This window comes from Oryx dammah, unplaced genomic scaffold (assembly GCF_014754425.2).
Source record: "Oryx dammah isolate SB20612 unplaced genomic scaffold, SCBI_Odam_1.1 HiC_scaffold_29, whole genome shotgun sequence".
Lineage (NCBI taxonomy): Eukaryota > Metazoa > Chordata > Mammalia > Artiodactyla > Bovidae > Oryx > Oryx dammah.
Genome location: NW_024070213.1, coordinates 31,243,450 through 31,265,820, shown reverse-complemented (window position 1 = coordinate 31,265,820; position 22,371 = coordinate 31,243,450). Strand labels below are relative to the sequence as shown.

At 33.6% G+C, this 22,371-nt stretch overlaps 1 protein-coding gene across 1 annotated transcript in view; it reads right to left on the bottom strand.

Moving 5' to 3' along the window:
• Nucleotides 1-22,371, bottom strand: part of ETNK1 (ethanolamine kinase 1) — a 54,977-nt gene that overhangs the window by 11,221 nt on the left and 21,385 nt on the right. The window contains exons 3-6 of the mRNA XM_040235356.1: nucleotides 17,170-17,310; nucleotides 12,312-12,454; nucleotides 3,186-3,269; nucleotides 1,207-1,367 (exon numbers count right to left, since the gene is read on the bottom strand). Of these exons, the coding sequence (XP_040091290.1) occupies nucleotides 1,207-1,367; nucleotides 3,186-3,269; nucleotides 12,312-12,454; nucleotides 17,170-17,310 (529 nt within the window). The remainder of the gene's footprint in view (nucleotides 1-1,206; nucleotides 1,368-3,185; nucleotides 3,270-12,311; nucleotides 12,455-17,169; nucleotides 17,311-22,371) is intronic.

Genomic DNA, 22,371 nt, shown 5'->3' with positions numbered 1-22,371 from the left:
GAAAGAAGAGCCAGAGAGGCAGACAAGCAGGAGAGCACAAAAGAGAAAAACCAAGGGAAAATGGTACCACAAAAACTAACAAATAAAAAACTGGAATCAATGGGAAAATATACTGTCAAATGCTATGGACAGATAAAGTAAGATAAAGACTTAAGAGTTTTAACTGGATTTAGCAATTATGCCATTATTGTTAAGAAAACCCTATATTCTCTACTTTAAAATCATGCTTAAAAAAGAATAGAAACAGCAGGCATCCTAGGACCAAATGGAGAGCATGTCATTAATGTTCTAAAGCCATCAGAACAGTAGGCAAAGAAGTCACATTTCAGCACATCCTCTTAAGATGTATTCTGAATGGCTCTGAAGAAATGCTACTTTTAATACTATGGAAACAGTACACCCATGAGCCACCATTAGGGTCTATTTGTAAAGACTACATGGCAAATAATTCCCGTGTCAATTGTAGAGAATTGTATTAAAACTAAAAAGACACAGTAGCTAAAAGAACTGCAACCCAATATTCAATTTGTCTCAACACCTTAGCTGAAAGCTCATTCTAATGGCATCATGTCATTCTCAAAAGATAATTTAAATGAATTAAATTTTGAAAAAGTAGATGCATTTAGAGTAAAGAGAGGTGGGTCTTGAAAATAACAGAGCATTAAAATACCAAAGATGTGGGAAATAACTGCTTATCAAAAGGTCATGAAGACACAATACTGTGCAGTTATGAATGCAGTTCTACCGGTTCTTCCAATGTACTTTTAATCATGCTAACATGGGAAGTTCATGTGATGATTACATGTATTCTAGAAATAACCTCATTTCTCATAAATCTATCCTTGATTATGTGTTTTAATAACATAAAGAAAGAGAATTCGGTATTTTTAAAAAGTGCTTCACACTTTAATCCTAACTCTATCTCAAATCCATTCACTGAACAAATAATTTTATTGAGCACTTAACCTATAGTTTGGCATTGCTGTTCTAGGGGCTGGGGATACAGTAGTAAATGAAATAAAATCTTTGTCCTCAAAAGCATTACAGTGGGGGAATTTTAAACACTCTTGTTTTGTCATTATTTTAAACAATTAACAAGTTCAAAAAACTCAAAATAGGAACTGCTTAAAAAATGATAGAAAACTTTTTTTAAGCTATTAACACTGTATTAAGAACCTTTCATTAATTTCTTAAATTTAAACTTACCAAAGCAAACTGATTGACTTGAATGAAGAGTATTTCTACTTCCTTTTCAGTAACTTCAGTCCCAAAACCCTTATATTCTTTGTAGGCTTCAAGATAAGAACGCAGCCACTGGCCCTGTAGTTCTCTACCTGGATAAAGACTATAGTCTACATCACTCACACCTAAAATAGAAAAATACAGTGAGATTTTTTAAAACACATGACATATCTTCTGTCTACTTTAATAATGTGTACCATCTACCTATTTTTTCAGAAAAAAATTATTAAATGTCTCCATTTTTTGCTGAAACACTAGATATTATTAAGCAAATCCCATTTATTAAGTAAACCAATCATAACGTATTCCTAATTAAATTCTAATATACAATACACTTGATCACCATAATCAATTTTCACTGCCTCAATTTTTCTTCAAAATGTGAAGCCTGAACCAACTACCATTAGGTATCACAAATCTTCATTTACCCCAGTACCTCAGGAGATTCTTATGATTCTTATGCACACTAGCATCTAAAGCATTTTCTAGAACTGTGGCTTTAAAGCGTCTTTAACCATTACTCCCAAAGTAACAAATACATTTAAGTGGATAGACCTTTATATTTTTTGTTTTTTGGCCACGCAGCATGTGGGCTCTTAGTTCCCCAACCAAGCATTGAACCTGCACCCCCTACATTGGAAGCTTGGAGTCCTAACTACTGGACCACTAGTGAAAACCATAAATACATGTTTATATTGAAGCCTTACACATGCACCTGATACTGTATTTCATGAAACAATATTTATTCTAACTAACTACACCTTCCAATTCTGATATTTTCTATTTCTTTTGCATTCTTTAATTAATTCCCCTACACATCTGATCTCATGATGTGCAGTTTGAAAAATACTCATCTAGTTCCTAGTATTTTGCCTACCATTCAAGTTGATCCTAAGTTGATCCAAACTTACCTCTCTGGTCTTATGACACTCTATTCTCCTTCATGGATTTTATATCCTATAGGAATAGGTATATTCACCTTGAAGATTTCTTCCTTCTTCCTGCAGTGCCCTCCTTTCTATGTGCATATCCAAATTCTACCTTTTTCAGTTTTTTTCTACACAAAATCATAATAAGATCACTGAAGCTTCCTCTTTTGTATCCTCACCAGTGAAGCATATTCATGGTGATAACTTTTTATGCATAACTACTCTCCCTTCCTACAGATAAATAAATAAATTCTTGAGCTTTTTAGTTAGATGACATTCAAAAAGCCCAGGTATACAATGGAAAGTCAAAGTCACTCAGCTATCTCCAACTGTTTAGGACCCATGGGCTGTAGCCTGCCAGGCTCCTCTGACCATGGAAGCTCCACTAGGGCCTCCCTGGTGGTTGGTTCAGCTGGTAAAGAATCCGCCTGCAATGTGGGAGACCTGTGTTTGATCCCTGGGTTGGGAAGATCCCCTGGAGAAGTGAATGGCTACCCACTCCAGTATTTTGGCCTGGAGAATTCCATGGACTGTATAGGCCACGGAGTTGCAAAGAGTTGGACATGACTGAGTGACTTTCACTCACACACAACGGAAACAGCAAAGGCCTTTACATGATTAAAAAAAAAAAAAAAAAGAGTTGGTTTCAAATCTTAGTTCTCTGCATTTTACCGTGACCTTGGTGAATTACTTTATTCATTTGTAAATTGAGAACATGGATTGTGTGTAGAAAAAATTAGATGAGATTTATAAAGTAACTATGTCAATTCTTAAAAAAAGAGTAAAAGCCACAATTATTATTTTTCTCTTATTTTCCTTAAGAAATTAAGGAAGAGGTCATCATCTCTTTCCTCCAATAATAAAGAAAAACCATAATGGTCGTGAAGAAAATAAAAATTGTTGCTCCTACCCCCAAGCTGATCTTCTGTAAAGAACAAAAAAATTCTAAAAAGCATCCTTTCAAAGTTTTATATGCTACCTCACTAGAGGAACATGTTCTCTGCTGGATTTTACCTGCAAATTCATTGAAATGATTTCCAATATCATATGCCAGGTAGTTGTATCCAGAATATTCATAATCAATGAACTGTACATCACCTATGTGAGACACAAAAACAAAGACATAAGAAATCACGTATAGGATACGAAAATCCCTATGCTATTTATAATTAAATAGCTTCCAATATTTTGTCTCATTGTACGTGCTTGGTTACATGCACTTCTGAGACAATACAGGGTAAGGCTGTGAATTTTATGGCAATGAGCTTTACAAAATTCCAATTATGTACATAGGTCAACAGCTTCTTTGCGGACATCAATGTCCACTATACTAAATAAAAGTCAAAAAATACAGTCATTCTCCACATTCAAACAAAAGCAAATATGTATTTAACCACATGGGGGCATCAGTTACTTAAAAATTCAAGTTTAGTCAGAAATGAAAACTACCTTTGGAAACAATAATTTATGCAACTTTCTCAAAAAATTAATATATATTCCAACAGTAAGTTTACCGATGGAAAAAATACATAGACTTTCCAAGGTTTGAATTCTGTGAGTCCTGCACTTAAGCTATAACACTTGCTGATTAACAAAACCTCTTTAAGGTAAGATAGTTGCTATCAAACTCTTAAATATTCTTGAAATGCTACATAATTAAGGTTTCCAATAGCTTACTTGAGCAGCATTAAGGTGGTCATTTTATCATTTAAAGGAATAAAGGTAAGCTATTTTTTCTTTTTGAGAAATTTTTATATAAACTAAAAAAATTCCTATTCTAAATTAGTGCTTTATATATATGCAAATTTTATTATAATTCTTCAGACTATCCTGTTCCATTCGCCCAAGGGACAAACTCCTGCTTAGGAAGCTTCATCTTTGAATACTGAGTTTTAGTTAGAAGATTTGGCTCAACACAGATATAGGTCCTATTTTTTAAAAGACAAATGAGGAAAAGAGAGGGAGGGAGGGAGAGAGAAAGAGAAACATTAAGGAAAACACATCAAAATGGGTCACTGTCTACACCAGGGGATCACAAACTCAAAAGGCTCAACAGTTAAAATGGATACATGAACACAGATGTAAGGCTGTAAGAATAGTTTCTAAGCTGCTGATATTGAGAAAATACAGAGCTATGTCTAGTTACACTATCTTTTAAAACATCAAGCTGAGGTAATAAACTTCTGGTTTAAACACACTGGCTTTTCCCAGATGAAAGAGCCTTTTAACTATCATGTGTTGCTATCAATTTATATGTTTAATCTTGGACTGTATGTTGATCATATTCCAACTCAGAAAAAGAGTATTATATGACCAAAAAAATGTAATAGCAAGTGGAGTATTTTACACAAAAGCAAAAAAAAATTAATATAATGGCATTTAATATATAATTCAAAACTTTCATAATAGTCAAGTCTAGAGTAAAATAAGTGAGATCATCAAAGTATTAAAGTCCAGTTACCAAAATCTATATGCATATTGACAAAATAAAGTTTCTAAAAGCTGGTGACTACATAAACCACTGCAACACAACCAATTTATATTCTTGGAGAAACAAAAACTATCCCACAGAAAGTCTTAAAGTTAACCAAAGCACTTCACTAACCAGCAGAATGGGAGGACAGAACAAGCTTTAACCAAATCACTTCACCAATAAGTTGCAAAATGAAAAGTCAGAATATATTTAAAAATTTTCTTCTAGGTACCCTTGGGAATGACAGGGTAAAGACCACCATGATGACAAAATACTTTGCAGCCATGATAAAAATTTCATTTTCAAAAGTTATTTAATGGCCAGGAGAATTACAAATGTTATATGACAAAAGATACAAAATAGCAAACACAGTGATCCAAATTATTAAAATATGCCTGAAGAGAGAAGGAAAAAAAAAAGAAACATAATACATAGGGGGGGAAAGATGGTGGAAATAAACCAAAACATTTTTATTGGTTTCATTTCAGATGGTAGACAAGTGACCTTTTTTCCTTTATTCTTTACAATAAACATTACTTTAAGGAGAAAAAAAAATGATAGTTTAAAAAGATTAGGATGAAAGAGACTAAACATAATGATTTGGGAAATACCTATCTACCCACCCAGACTTCAAAATATGAGGATTCCAGAGGATTTACCAAGTTGTCTCACTGAGTCAACCAAACAATTTTAATAAACAATTTTTCAAATTACAGCTGTTGATTGTTTTAGCTCTTTAATACAAATTCTTGTAGAGCTCATACAAACTGTTACATGCCAATAAAAATACACAGCCCAGTCCCGAAGCTTACTTTAGCCACATAAACAAAAGCTTCAATTTCAATTTTCAAAATCATATTTAGAATTTGGCAAATATAAATAAAACAGCAGGTAAAACATGCCTGCTTATAGAGGATATACAATTTAAATAAAGCATAGATCATTTTAACAAAAGTTAAAATCTGTTTCAGTATGAAAATTTTAGCAATGACTTTTTGTAGTAGCATTAATTCATTAAAACTAGCCTTTATTTTTAAATGCTATGTTGAGTTTATAAATAATGAAATTTTAAAAATAAGAAAATGAAGCTAACAAGATACAGATGAGGCTGTTACCAGGCTCCGTGCATGTGAACAAGTGATGCGATAAACCTCCAGTCAGTGCGTTTAAGAAGCACGGGTGCGCCGCCACATGGCAGCAACAATGGCATACCTAATCTGTAGCAGATGAAGAAAATTTGGCAAACTCACATTTTACAAGACACAAAGCTTAAAAGGAAAAAAAAATTTTTTAATCTGCATTAACTATTCTTTTCAAACTACTGCAAACAAAGTGGAACTCAACCTTAAATTTAATCTTCTGCAACAAAGTAGAATTAAAGAGGCCTGCTTTCCTTATTTTGGGTGCCAGAAAAATCAAATTACTGAAAAATGCTTTCCTACAAGAAAAAAAAAAATACCCTGAACTTTTTTCCTCTACAAATTTAACTTCTGAATTCTAAAATTTCCAATTTATTTAGAGAAACATCCACATCACTATTAAAAACTAACAGCTCATATGACATGACTATCTTGTTTTCTCAAAAGTTTTTTTCTTTTATTACTATGTTTCTTTATCTTCACAGTAATGAAGTCCACTCTTACTGAGTTAAATAAATCGTTCAAATCTCAGTACAGTTTAAACAATATTTAAAGTACTTTAAAACCAAAAAAAAGTTAATTAACTAAGTCTATATAATTCACACGATCCATTCATTTGGACTCCTTTACTTGTTGTTGTTAAGGAAAAAAGGATTAAAAGCAAAGTAACCAGTATGAAAACCTGAAAATGGTTCCAATTCACCCTACTTGCTCTATAGAGTTATGTAAGACAGGAAGAGAAGAGAGAAAAAGTAACCACAATTACACTCAAGTTGGCAAAATGTTTTCTCTCTTAGGCAGAAAAAGGAAGTATTCTATTCTGGGAAAGTTTCCTTTCATCTCTTTCTCTGAAGTCCAGTAACTTTACCCTGGACATGCACACCTTCACCACAGCACTCATCATTCTGAATGCAAACATCCGTTTTCTTATCTGATTCCTCCATCGTTTCCTGGAGGGGCAGTTGGAGGGGCAGCAGGTCCCTTCCACATTTCTTCATGCAATCCACAGAGCAAACCCTAGCATACAGGAAGTAGTCAAATGCTAGTGAAATATTAATAAATGGAAGTTTTGCAGAGAATGCTCAGACACAGTGATAACACATGTTTAAATGGGAGCAGGGGAGTTAAGTATGAAACACTAAGGAACAAAGTATGGCATTTCTGACATTCTTATTCAAGTATATGGTTGACCATACAGAGGAAGTGAATGTATGAGCAAAGAAAAAAATCTAAACTAGTAACTATTTTAGGTAGCTCTTCCTTAATAGTTAAAGTTTTTACAGTCCATTTAAGTTTTTTATTGTGTGAATTAGGGATATTTTATTTTATGCTAAATAGTGATTTAGACTACAAGGTTTAAAGCAAAGTTAAGACTATCCTTCATAATAATTCTACCCTGGAAAATATACGCTAACAAATACGGTACCAAATTTTAATTTAAAAATAAAACTAACAAAAAAACACTTTTGTTAAAAATCAATAAAATAACCACAACAATGCTTTTTCATGAATAATAATAAAGTGAGTAAGAGTTAGAGTCAATCAACTCTAGAGTCAATCAATGGGTGAATGGTGACTCACCCATTTTCTAATTATATTGTTTAAAACTCTGAAGAAAAAAAAAGAAAAAAATAAAAATAAAACTCTGAAGAAGAATCTAGCTTATTCTGTAACTGCCCAAGAAAGCTTTGTTTCCTTAAATAGTTATACATTAGCTTCCTGCATTTGCTGACAGAAAAAAAAAAATCAATGGCAGCCATTTAAAGTTACATATTAGGTCTTAAGCTTTTTATGAAGTTTTTATGAACGGGGGGCTTCCCTGGTGGCTCAGCTAGTAAAGAATCCACCTGGAATGCAGGAGACCTGGGTTTGATCTCTGGGTTGAGAAGATCCCCTGGATAAAGGAAAGGCTACACACTCCAGTATTCTTGCCTGAAGAATTCCATGGACTCTTATAGTCTATGGGGTCCCAAAGAATCAGACACGACTGAGCAAATTTCAGTTTATGAATTGGGGAAAAGAAGAAACAAAACAGCCACCAGTAAACATTCTGACAGAGGATTAAGACATGAGACGACAAACTCAAAAGCTTTAGCGATTACTTCTGTCAGCAGCTAAAGGATTAGTTAAAATTAAAATACGAGATTTGAAGTCAGTTAATAAGCAATATTGAAATTTGTTCCACTTAGTATAAATTATTTCTAATTAATTGCTGATTAACTTAGAAGAAGACTGATAAGTCTTATCATACAGTTCTGGATCAAGAGTCACTGCTTTTGGTTTTATCATTATATAACAAATTCTATCATCATATCATTAAGTATACTTTTCTTACCTTTTTAAGATGTCATTTCACTGAAGCCAAGGAATGGGACGCTGTCTTACCAACCACCTAATTCCTGGCACTGACTAACATTTCAAAAATCTTGACAACTACCATCAACTTCAGAAAGGAAGCTTACTCTTCTCCCATATTCCTGAGTCCTGTCAACTGACATGATGAAAACAAGTAGAAGCAGGATTTCTTCTGTGATGCCTACCAGTTCCTGTAACATTCACAGGTGAAAATGCCTACAAACTGCAGAGTACTCATAGTCTGTGTTTGTGTGGATATGAATAAGTACAGCACACACATATATATACATTTTTAACTTTAAATTAATCACTCGAATTATAGTTAAGAAAAATCTGTAAATTGCATTTAAAGACAATCTGAATCGTCATCTTATACTACTAAGCCATAAATCCTTCTGGCTTACAGTTACCATTTTTACTTTTTCAGAATCAGATACACTTTGTATAATACATCTCCTATGAACATAATACAGCAGTTGGCAAACAATGTGTCCTCAAGCCAAATTCAACCCAGCGCCTAACAATATATGGCTGTGTTTGTGCCACAACACAGAGCTTAATAGTGGAAACAGAGACTATAATATGGGATGAAAAGTCTGAAGTATGTACTACATAGCTCCTTACAGAAAGCTCCTTACAGTTTGCCAACTCTTATCACAGTATTGAGTCTTCCCTGGTGGCTCAAGATGGTAAAGCATCTGCCTGCAATGCGGGAGACCCGGGTTCGATCCCTAGGTTGGGAAGATCTCCTGGAGAAGGAAACGGCAACCCACTCCAGTACTCTTGCCTGGAGAATCCCATGGACGGAGGAGCCTGGTAGTCTACAGTCCATGGGGTCGCAAAGAGTCGGACACGACTGAGCGACTTCACTTATCACAGTATAATAGTTGCAACTGAGAGCTGTTAAGTACCTAGTCTGGTGCAATGTGTGTTATATGCCTCATCTAAAGTCTTGTCAGGAAACATCTGGAGTAGCTATTATCTCTAGTCTCAAACAGAGCAAATAAAAGTTCTAGACTATCAATAGTATAAGCAGCACTTCCTAGAGTCTTAAGCCCATCCATAAAAATTTTTGCTCAGATGGTCTTGGATGGAGCCCAGATACCTACATTTTCCCTAAGTATCCTAGGTGATTCTGGTGAAGACAGTAAAGGATTAAATATAAACATTTAATGAAGATAAAAACGACTTCTTTAATACCACCTACTTCCATATGTGATTTAGCAGGGATCTGCACACAAGAGTGTTTGGTTCCAAAATCTATATTCCTTTTGACTTCTCTTTAAAGTTACTTAAGAGTTTGATTACTCTTTTAAGAGTAATATATCTGCTGATAAGAGTTACTTAAGAGATTTTTAATCTAGTTATATGATATAAAAATCTAAGTTATTATAGCTGAAAAGTACATATAGAGACCAAGATGATCCAATATACATTCATGAAGTTTAAAATTTGTACTTTCAAGAAATTAAGAGTCTGAAATACACTATATCTTATTACTTTATATATATCATAGGTGGGTACAAAATGGTGAAGCCCTGAGCTCAAATCACATGAACGACTTATCAAGTGATAACAAATCAAACACATTTGTGAACATAATATGTAACTTAATCATTTATTCTATGTAGAAACCATTTTAATTCTGAAAGACTTAAAACTTGGGATTTCAGATACTACAAGGCAATAAGGTAAAGAACTCTGCAGTCCATGTTTCTAATTTCAACGAGCCTCCTGATGGTACAATTTTAAGTACTAATGCTATGCTACAACTCAAATACATATATTCTTTGCTTATTAAATTCACTAAATTTATATAATTTACCTTTTTTAAAAGTATGAGGCAAGTTACTTCTCCTTATAACTAAAGACAATATGTCATAACCACATTACTTCAAAACCATTAGCTCCTAATTCAAAATAAGTAAGATAATAGCAGGATAAGATAATAAAAAATAAAAACAAGCTTCTTGCCACATTTTCATGAGTTTCAGATTTTACCTGAACAACATTCCAAACATGTTTTCTTAATGCTTATGTATCAACTAATCACATAAAAATTGATTTTTTTAATGGATGCCGCAAAGTCCAAAGTAGCCTTCCTAATGAACAGTATAAAACCATTGGTAAGAAGGAAAAAAAAACATTGTAAGAAAATATAACAGAATATTTTCATAACTAGCACACAAACATAACCACAAAGACAAGAAAAAACAAATGGTACATAATAGACTCCTATGACGAAGGGCAAACTCTAAAAACTGTATCAACATATTTATACTTGTTAAACTGTGAGTTTTATTCTTCAATGTAGGGAAGAAAAATTAGACACAAAAGTATGATTTAGGTAACTCCTGGTAAAACAAAAAATGACAAGAAGTTTGAACTTTTAAAGCCAGGATGAAGCATAAATATTTTATTTGAAAAGAGGAGACCTTTTCATATCACTAATCAGCAGTTTAGATAGCCAACTAGTTAAATAAAAAAGCAAAAATTCATGTTCTATACCTAAAACATAGTAATCTGATTTTTTTGGTCCCTTTTATTTTAGAAATCAATTAAGTTTGTTTGGTGAAATGAATATGCAAAAGAAACTTATAAAATAAAAATGTGAAAAGTTAAAATTATATTCCAAAGGAAATAAGAGATTCTCTTAATTAACTTGCAGTTAAAAATAAAGCTGAGTGTCCACTTCAAATGTCAGATGAAGGCCCTTACTTGAAATTCCATTATATAATATAATGTGTTATTAGATCTTGCACTGAACTTAAAAGATAATACATCACTTTAATGAATAACTAATATTCTTGTTTCACAAATGGCATTGAGATTTGGTTACTATTATACAATGTAGTACATATATACTGTAACAATTATAGGTAATAAATGGATAACAATAAATTAAAGGACACTGTCAAGTACTTAATGTTTTAGGGTACACTGGAAGTTTTTAAAAAAATTATTCCATAGACTTCAAGACATTCAAAATAGAGATGTTAGCTCAAAATTTTTTTAGACTCTCTAATCCAGATTAAAATATCAAATATAAAAGGGACTTAAGCATGTTTTTGAAAATATGTGCTTCAGTCTACCATCCTTGACAGTGTTCTTTGTTTTTCAAGTTGAAGTCAGTTATAAATATTACAAGCTTTTGCATTAGAACAGTCTCAACTTATAATTGATAAGAATGGTCATAAATAGTAATTTGACATAATATGACCACTTAATCAGAATTCTTTGGCTTCAGTATCTTCAAAAAGCACACTTGTAATTCAAAATAATCTTCCAACTGTAATATTTATCTTCAAAACTGGTTTCCTACAAAACGCAACAGCTTCAAAGTTTCAGACAGACTTTTTGAATTAACACTAATCTTTCAACCAAAATTGTGTCTTTTAAATTTCAGTGTAGTATATTGAAGGGCATCTACCATTTTAGCAACCAAACCTCAAACCACTTTATCCAATATTATACAATCATGTGTTTCTTAAATATGAAAACATAAGAGAATTTGAATACAGCAAGATAAAAACAATCCCCAAAAACATTTCACCAAAATGTATCACTGTCCTCCTCAAAAAATGTTAAGACAATTTACTAAAGTGTCTTGATTATTACTTCAGTAGATAAAATTTCAGCAACTACAAAATAAAATTTCCTCCATCTGTGGCTTATTTCCTTAGCATCAAAATATCTAACAAGTCAGTAAAATAAACAGGTAATAGGAAACCTGGATACATTTGTTTTTAATACTCTGTCTACCCCCAACACTCAGAATATTTCTATATTTATAAAACAGTGCAATGTCAGTCGGTTTTTCAATAACCCTCATTACAAGCAGGTGCATTTTCAAATCACGAATTACCAAATATTTACAATTAAATTTATAAACAGTCATGTCATCATTTTTCACTTAAAACTCTAACAGAAACCAAAAACTATTTCTAATAAACCAATTCTAAGAAACATATTTTATACAACTATGCAGAAAATATATATTCCTAATGTAGCACAGTTACCATGACTTTGTAACCAAAAGAAAACACTTCAGTCTTCAAACATGTTTTTAACCCTTACATTTGAATTAAATTTATTGATTGATACAAAGATCAAAGGACTGTTATAAACACAAAGAAAAAAAAACTTTACTTACTGCTAAAGTCAGATACCTACCTTGTTTCTCATTGTAGATTATATTCTTACACAACAGGTCATTATGGCAAAGCACAACAGGTGAGCCCAGGTTGGAAAGAATCTTCTTCATCCAAGTCATTTCTTCCTGAAGAATCTGAGAGCTTGGGATATCACTTAAGAACCTTTCAGTTAAAAAAAAAAAAAAGTTACATCTTGTTTATATTAATGACAACATGTTTTTTTAAGTTTCCCTAAGGAACTCCGGGAGTTGGTGATGGACAGGGAGGCCTGGAGTTGGTGATGGACAGGGAGGCCTGGCGATTCATAGGGTCGCAAAGAGTTCGAAACGACTGAGCGACTGAACTGAACTGAAGGAATAAAACCTTTTATTTTCTTTTTGGTCACATACAACTTTTTTCTTTCAGTTTTAAGATATAATTGACACACACAGCCCTATAGAAGGTGTAAAAAATAAAATTTGACTTACCTACATAATGAAATGATTACTACAATAAGGTTAGGTAAGTATCCATCATCTCATACAGATACAAAATAAAAAGAAACATTTTTCTCTTGTAATGAAAACTCATGTTCTTAACAACTTTCATATATAACAATATAACAAAAGTTGTTATAACAATATAACAACTTTCATAAATAACATAGCAATGTTACTTTATCATGTTGTATATTACATCCCTAGTACTTATTTATTTTATATCTGGAAGTTGGAACCTTTTGCCTACTTTCATCCAATTCCCCCTTCCCCACACCCCACCTTTGGTAAGCACAGATCTGATCTCTTTTTGTCTGAGTTAGTTTGTTTGTTTTTGAAATATAAATGACCTACAATACTGTTACTTCCTGGTGTACGACAAAGTAATTCGGTATTTCAATACATAACAAAAAATCTATTTTTAATAAGTTCTTTCCATTTAAATGTAGACTTCTGAATTAAAACAGGCCAATTATTCTAAGATTAGAATAAAGAAAATCCATTATAAACAACTTTACTATGAATAAAAAAAAACTGAACAAGACACCTAAAATGCAGGGCATAAAAGTAAAAAGTGCATCAGTACAAAACAGGGCAGGGAAGAATATACATGTCTAACAGCTGACATTTACTAACACTATTCTTCTCAATGTTTTATATTTATCTCCACTCTACAGATGGGGGAAACCAAGACACATAGTTTAATAAAAAGAAGTTTAAGTATTTAAAGTCACAAAGACAGCCTATTAAAGAACTAAAACATCTATCTCAAGCTTGGAAGGGTGAATGTCGTATAAATTAGTTAAAGTCACATTTGAAAGTCAACAGATATATTTGGCCTTCCAGGTGGCTCAGCAGTAAAGAATCCACCTGCAGTGCAAGAGCTGCAGGACACTTGGGAAGATCCCCTGGAGGGAGAAATGGCAGCCCACGCCAGTATTCTTGCCTGGAGAATCCCACAGACAGAGGAGCCTGGAGGGCTACAGTCTACAGGGTCGCAAAGAGACACATGACTGAAGTGACTTTGCATGCATGCATGCAGATATTATCTATTGCTGACAAATCAACTCATTATTATATGATAATCATCAATCATATAAACATTATGATACTATCATATGATAACCATATCATAGAATATTCATCTTTACAGAGAATTGCCTCAGTAGTTAGACTGGGAAGGATGAGAGTTTGCCAAGGACTGGTGATTATGGCTTTTTATCCTGTACTCTTTTCTGTACTATTTATTGTACCATATTTGTAATAATAAAAATACAATGGAACAAAAATAGTGTGCTGCTATTAATTCCTCAATAGCACCATCAGGCTTACAAAATTGCTGTTCCTCCTCTTCTTCCCTAAAATTTCAAGACAAGTTCTCTTCATTCTTTCTCTACAGTCTCTCAGATTACCCCTTTCATTTTACAATACAATAAACAATCTGTATCAGAGTTTACTTTAATGAATCTGCCTATTCACTGTCTCCCAACTGCTGCATTCTCTTCTACACATAGCTTCCAACAGAGATCCGTAAGATGGTGTAATTATTCAAGAATTTATTTTAAAAGTACCGAGCTGAATGAAAATAATAGGACTCAAAGGATTATTAACATAATCACAATCATGTACAGACAAAAAGGAATGAAAGGAAATATGAAAAATATTTTTAATATTAATTATTTTTAATACTTTAGTTGTGTATTTTCTATTGGGGCAAGGATCTTTCGTTATCTACCAGAGCCATCTCCAGATTTATCACTAACCTCAAGAATTTAAAGTAACCTCTGAATAATAAATTTTTAAAATAGCAGCTAACATTTATTTAGCACTTAAATGCACAAGCACTGTTCTAAGGTATCTGTATATACTGACTCAATCCTCACAAAATCTCTAAAATGTAAACATCCTACCCTTGTTATTTCCATTTTACAGAAAAGGAAACAGGTAACGTGTCCAGGGTTACACAGCAGAACTGAGATTTGATCCCAGGCAATCTGGCTCCAGAGTCTTATACTCTTAATCCATACAATATCATACTCCCTCTCAACACTGCACCACTGCCAGCTTCATTATTTTAAAGTGATTTTTTTCCTGAAATCTTTCAATAAAATTGTTATTTCAAAGGTGGATTTTTTTGTTTGTTTTTATGTGATCATTTTCTGAATATCCAGCACCATGGACAAACTTTCAGATGTCTGTCTCTCCCAGTTTACAGGGTACAATATCCCTGTCCATTCAGAGTCTGACAAACTGTGTGCAAACAAAGCACACACAGAATGAGCCAAACTAATCTTCTGAAATAATCAACTTTAATTTTTCCTAATGAATTATAAAAAATAAAACAAAACAAGGAAAAAAAAAATCCACAGGTCCTGTTTACCTCTGTCATTCTTAAAGACTTCCTGAATACAAAAGTGGAAGTCTTCATGTACATTTTAGATATAAAGACAAAGTAAGATTTGCAATTTCTGTACTAGTATTAATAACATTATGTAAAAACATGCTTGGTATAGCTTCTGAGGCATGTGTCACAGGTTATTTCAGAGGGTCCCAGCAGGACTGTGCTCTCTTTGTTAGGAGCAGTCAAGATGGTAAGTAGGAAGACTGAGCTCACCTGCTCCAGCGGGCACATCAAAATTACAACTACCAATAGAGGTACTAATGAGGAGAAAGACCAGAAGACTAGCACAAAAGATTTTTTAAAGGTAGAATGGAGAACCCACAGTAAGACAAGCAGAAGGGGCAGAGATGCAGTACAGTGAGGACCCACACCCCTGGGTGGGCAACCCACAAATGGGAGTATAATTACAATTGCAGAGGCTCTCCACATGGAGAGACAACAAGCCGCATCTCTGGCTCCCTAGCCCAGGAATCCTACACTGGGAAGGCTGGCTCCTAGAACATTTGGCTTTTTAAGGGCACACTTTCAGGAGAACCAGAGGGCTGTGGGAAACAGAGACTCCACTCTCAAAGGGCAGATACAATATCCCACATACTCTAGGATCCAGGGCAGAAGCAGTAATCTGAAAGGAGCCTGGGTCACACCCACCTGCTGATCCTCAAGAGCCTCCTGATAAGGCAAGAGGCAAATGAAGCTCCCTCTGGGCTCACAGGCACTGGCAGCAGCCATTCTGGGAGCTCATTATACCAGGAGGACACTGGTCCTGGCAAGCACCACTGTGGAATCCTCCCTCTAGCTCACTGGCACCAGGACCCAGCCCCACTCTAACTGATAAAGTTTTAGGACACCCTGGGCCCCTACCGCAGCCATCCAGGGATCTTGCCCCACCCACCAGCAAGCTGATACCAGCTTCCAGGACACCCTGGACCCCAAAGCCAGCTGTGCTTGAACCAGCCCTGCCCACTGGAGGTCTGATACCTACTTTGAGGAACCTCAGGGCCCTGCAGCCAGAGACCCTGGGACCTGACTCCACGCAACAGCAGACCAGCTCTAGGCCCAGGAAGCTTCAGGACCTGGACCCTGTCCACCAGAGGCCCACACTAGACTGAGGATCTGTAGCCCCACAACCACCGACCCCAGACCCAGTTCTGCCCACCAGAGAGCCAGCCTGGCCCCCTTAACACTGTTGTACGTTATACACGAAAAGAGAGTAAAACCTAAGAGTTCTCATCACAAGGAAAAAAATTTTTTTTCTATGTCTTTATCATGAGATGACAGAGGTTCACTAAACTTATTGCAGTAATAATTTCATTAACATATATAAATCAAACCATTATGCTGTGTATCTTAAACTTATTCAGTGCTGTGTGTCAATTATATCTCAATAAAACTGGAAGAAAAAAAAACTTGTTTAGATTCTAAATTCTGATTTACACATTTATCTTTATAGGAAATGAAATATCTTAGTTACTCTGAACCTGAAGTCCTACAAAATCTGAGACTCCAGTAAAAGAACTTTCAATCTCATTATATGAGATTTTAAAAGTCACAATAAACTAAGACAACCCAAACCTTTTCACACTTCAATATGACTACACTGCCCCAATGTAGATCTCTAGGCCCATTCAAAGCAGCCTTCCTTTGGACAGAAAGAATTGCATTAAAAAGGTCTCTATGGTCAATTCACACTAATATACCCAATAACAGTAACCTTTATATTATGTTTACTGCCAAATAAATGTTCTATATTTGTTTCTTGGCTCCCCACTTCCCCACTTTTATAGGGACTGATTTTTTTTTTTTTTTTTTTGAGCTAACTAGGGAAGAAAGCAGATTTCTGTAGTGCCTTCTGAGAGTCAAATGAATTAATGCTTATTTTACTTAAATGCAAAGAGATAAACAAAATCAGATTTTACACACCTTACAGTTATCTTTGAAACCCTATACATATATAGCAAAACAATGTAAAACATAATTTCAAATGAAAAAAGTAATTCTACCTTTTATTAATGTCTTCATCTGCAAATCCTGTGGGAATGAGAGAGAAATATTTTCCCATCTTTAGCCACAGGTTAGATTTGGGAATCCAGCCATTGTGTGCATGAATAGCATGGATTTTAGCAAGCTGACGAGCTATTAGCCTGTTTAAAAACAAAACAGCATAAAAAGGAAAGTGTTATGCACCATACAGTTCATATTTACTCAAACTAAAATAATTAGGGTGCTTTTATCATATAACATGATTTCTTTTTACCTTACATAAGATTCAAAATAATATGGCAAGTCAACTTTCACTAGAAAAGGTAAACATTTAAAATATAAGTAGGAAGAAATACCTAAAATTAATATAGCAATTATAGTTCAAAAGGGATTGAGTGGCAGCCTATTTTGATTATACAATGTCGGCAACCAGCAGAAGAATACACAACTATAAATGATTTCAAGGCACGTATTAGACATTAATTACCAATACATTTAAATTACACTGAGTCATTTTAATTTTGAGCCTTTGAAGTCACTGAAGTTAAAGGGCAAAGAGGACTAAAAGGTAAATGGACAGATAAAAAGGTTCTATGAGTTAATTTCTGAAGGGGGGTGTTAACAAATTCTCTGAACAAATGTTAGGATTTTATGATGTCAATTAATCTTGATATAATGAAAAAATAATATGAAGCTGTGTGTATTTATGTCCACACTAACTTTTTATCTGTAGAACCTAGTACAGCAAATGCTAATGGAGGAATAAGCATACTACATAGAAATAGGAACTAAATTAATATTCAGTCCATAGAACTATAGGTAAAAAAGTGACAATAATCTACAAAAAAAGAACTTAAAACTGGCAAATCTTCAGCATTACAATCTAATGTAACATCCCTCAAAGTAAAGTCCTAGGTCTTAAAATACAGCACCACCAAGGAATTTCTGAAGTTCTACCCTGCATCTACTGAATCACAAACTCTAGGGGTAGGCCCTAGCACTCTACATTTTAAACAAGATTTCCAGGTGATTCCAATTCACTGTGTAATTTGAGAAGTACTGACTTAATGTTCCAATTCTGCTTTTGAAGTCCCTGAGGTTAAACGGCAAAAGAGACTAAGGTAAAAAGGTAAGTGGGCAGATTAACAGGTTCTATAACTTAATTTCTATATCTTATGTTAACAAACATTAGCTGGCCTATGTACTAAAATTGATCTTTGGAAACTTAGAGAAAAAAAGAAAAAAAAGCCTGGGTATTACCCCAGAAATTAAATGGTTTGGGGTGCAGCCATGGCATCAAGGTTATTTTAAAAGCTTCTCAGATGACGTAAATACGCAAAAATCACTTTAAGCACACAGGGAATCTAGTATTGTAGTTATCGCTCACCAATCTGTGATAAAATAACAGTTTTATTATGTTTTCATACTACAGTGAATATTCTTATCTACTTAGTTTTTAATAAGATTCCTGATTTTCCTCTGGAAAAACTTCCATCCCTCTTACTTTTAGTTCATGTGGTTCCTTCAGAGCTGATCTCCATCCTAACCCCCTATCCCAGCTGCACCACTAACTTCAGGAGTGAAGAGATATCAGTCTTGCCCAGAGCACTCCATCCTGCATGCCAGAGTGATTGGTTCAGGGTATTTTACCCAAGCTCAGGCTAAAAGGATTTGATCCCAAAACTTCTACTGAAGCTACTGACTTTGGGTGAAGCCATCAGAAAAAGAGGAACACACCCTCACACACACACACACACGCACACTGTGCAAATTGATTAGATAAGTCTGCAACTACTAGTAATTATAATTGTCACTCTTCAGAAAAGTTTGCCAGAAAAAAAAAGCTAACATACAATAAAATAGACAGCAACACTCCTCATGACAGACACTATTAGAGCCCCTGGATCCACCCATGCTTGAACTTAGTATTCTCAGATATAGACACCAACAAATTCCTTCTTCTTTGAGCCAGTCTGAATTTTCATATTATTATCCTCAATAAGAGTCCTGATGCGGCTCAGAAGTGTTTAGACATTACTGCAAGTGAGTTCCAGTTTTACTACAAGAAATATTCAATGCTTTGTTTGAAAGAACATAGCATTAAAGAACCAACCAATTGACTAATATTCTTCATCTTTCCATTTAGATGATTATAATTCAGCTGATCACATCTATTTTGATGTTCGATGATCTGAAAAATATTTCACAGTGGGGGTAATGCTTAATGCTTGTAAGAAGCAGAAAACTGTTACTGGTCTGACAGTACTTGAAGCAACAAAATGAGGTTTATGGGACATAGCCCTCACAGATCTGTCTTTGATGCACAATGCTGTAACTGAATTCACTGTTTCCCTATTGATTCTCCCCTGTACCCAGATACAGAAATTGGTCAGTTTCTCGTCTTCAGAGCACTACTGGATTTTACTATCGAATTAAAAATGAGTAACAAAGAATTTTAATGCTGTTCTTTAACCTACCTAAATTTTTAAAGAGAAACCTCCTAATATTGTTACTCTTAAGCTTAAAGATTACATGTAGATCATATCCAGCCATATCCAGTTCCTCAGCCTAAAGACACTGCAAGTGTCATGTCTGACACATTCAATATTTTTCTTCTTGTGAGACATTCAATATTTTTCTCCTTCTACTGTTTTCTATTCTGAAAAATAAGTATGATGAGGTTTCACTGTAACTGAGTAATATTTGCTTTTGGCCTTTATTTTGATGATTAAGTTACAATTCTACCTATGGATGTTGAAGTTATTTAAAAGGAGAAGCAAAAGGTATCTTATCTGAGAATATCTTTTGCCTTTAAGGCACTGCATTCTTGTCTAAAATGGAAAACTTTGCTGATTTGAGAATAAAACTAAGTATGCAACCATGTGAAGAATAAATCATATTTTGATGGAAAAAAAAAAGAATCCTAATGCATTGCCAAAATATTAAAACCCATGATCTTTTTAGGTATGTGTGTTTTGGTTCATATCTCTCAAATTACCAAATAATCATTTTTTATAAATAATTATTGCTTGAATGACCTTAAGACCACATATTCTATAAGAATACAGAATAAAAAAATCTATTTTTATTATCAATCTCTCATACAGTATTTGCATTAAAAAGCCAGACCCATAAAAGTGCTATAAATAAACATATAGCACTTTAAGCACTAAGAAACTTCATGAAAAAAACCAAGTGATAATTAAAACAAAGTGCAAATAAACACACATATATTTATATACACGTGCACACAGGTATATGTATACATAAACTGGTTTTAAACTTTAAGCGAGGGAGTTGGGACAAGAGGTCTGAAGAAAAGTAATCCATGTTACACAAAACTCAAGGACAAATCTATATCAACAGAACATTATGACCTAAAACTGTTTACCCAACAAATGAGACCAATGATTTTGGAGAAGGGTCACGTATTAGAATAGATACATAAATTTTTATTTGCTGTTTTAAAAATAAATAATAATGTCATTTTTCATTGTTTTACCCCAGAGTTTATATGAGACTGATTTGAAAACCACAAAATGTAGTTTCAGAAGTTCTCCAAATATAAGTTACTCAGCTACGAGTGACTGAAATGACAATTCTACGGTAAATAGAATGCTCATAACTCCAAAGGGCTCTTACATATTAACAGAATCTGTTGAATAGTTGCTATGAGAAAAAGCACCTACTAATTGTGAGAATCTTGACTTTTTGGGCAGAAAGATGGCTACACTGCACAGAATTAGCAAATCACTGCATTTCTGAGTCTCTGGGTTCTAACAAGGAAAGCCAAATTACTCATGTCATCTTAAAATCTCTCCTTCAAATCTAAGAAGGGATGTCTGTAAATAAAAGAAAAAAATTTATATAAACATCCACTCTGTTTAGAGATTTAAGTTCAATAATGACAATAGGAATTTCACATTTTTATTCATATACAAGGCTCCTGTAAACTAACTTCCCATCTCATATCAATTTCCTACTAGTCATAATAGAAATATTAAACATACATGATCTATGGACTAAAAGAGGCAAAGTTTTCCAAATGATACTGATTTTTATCAAAAATCAGCAACTATTTTCATCTTTGAGTAAATTTCTGAAATTACAAGTGAAATTATAAAAATTATTTTATATGAAATTTAAAAAATACTGTTACATAATGAGATACATATCTACTCAAATGGAAAACAAACTGTTAATTACCAACATACAAGAGCAAAATTAGTATCTTCAAACAAAGCTATATCAAAACTTAAGAGCTAATGATTAGTATCTTCTAAAGTAAATTATAGATATATTTGTCCTTTCTAAAGGACACTGTCAAAACAGTATTTGATTAAGGGATGATGTTAATATTAAATGATAACATCATGCTTATATAACAGGTAATTACCAACATACAAGAGCAAAATTAGTATTTTCAAACAAAGCTATATCGAAACTTAAGAGCTAATGATTAGTATCTTCTAAAGTAAATTATAGATATATTTGTCCTTTCTAAAGGTACACTGTCAAAACAGTATTTGATTAAGGGATGATGTTAATATTAAATGATAACATCATGCTTATATAACAGGTAAAAATATATTCAGAATATTATTTAAATGTTTTATAGCATTTTCCTATGTAATTTTTTAAAAATAGCAGCAAATGATAATAGTATAGTTGAGATTGCTTTATTAATACTACTGATCAATACTATCACTAGGTTATCCTACAAGAGGCAAACACCATGCCTTAATTCTTCTCTCTTAGCATTCAGCACTAAAAGGAGGTACTTAATAGATACTTGATGAATAAGAATCATCATCTTTGTAACAGATTCAGGGTACATTTAGAAACTTACCACAGGATTCTACCACTATTGGAGTTATCCTCAGGTGGATTAAAATCTATCCTGGATTTTTTTTAAATCTCATATAATACCAGTTGTGCCAAAATTAATGCAGAGCTACAGAAAGACAAAGTGACCATCCATTTGAAACACTGCCTGTTATTTGACAAGACATAACTTGTATAATATGTCTTTTTTTTTTCTTTCAAAATTTAGAATTCAAGCTAATTTCTACAGGTCTTAGAACTACTGGTCTCTCATCTCTGTAGCAAAATTAACAAGGAAAGGAAGAAAATCTATTATACAAATATCCTCATGGAAATAACAAATATAGTTAAACTGCAAGCACAGCAACTACATACTTAAAAAACAAGCTTTACTAAGA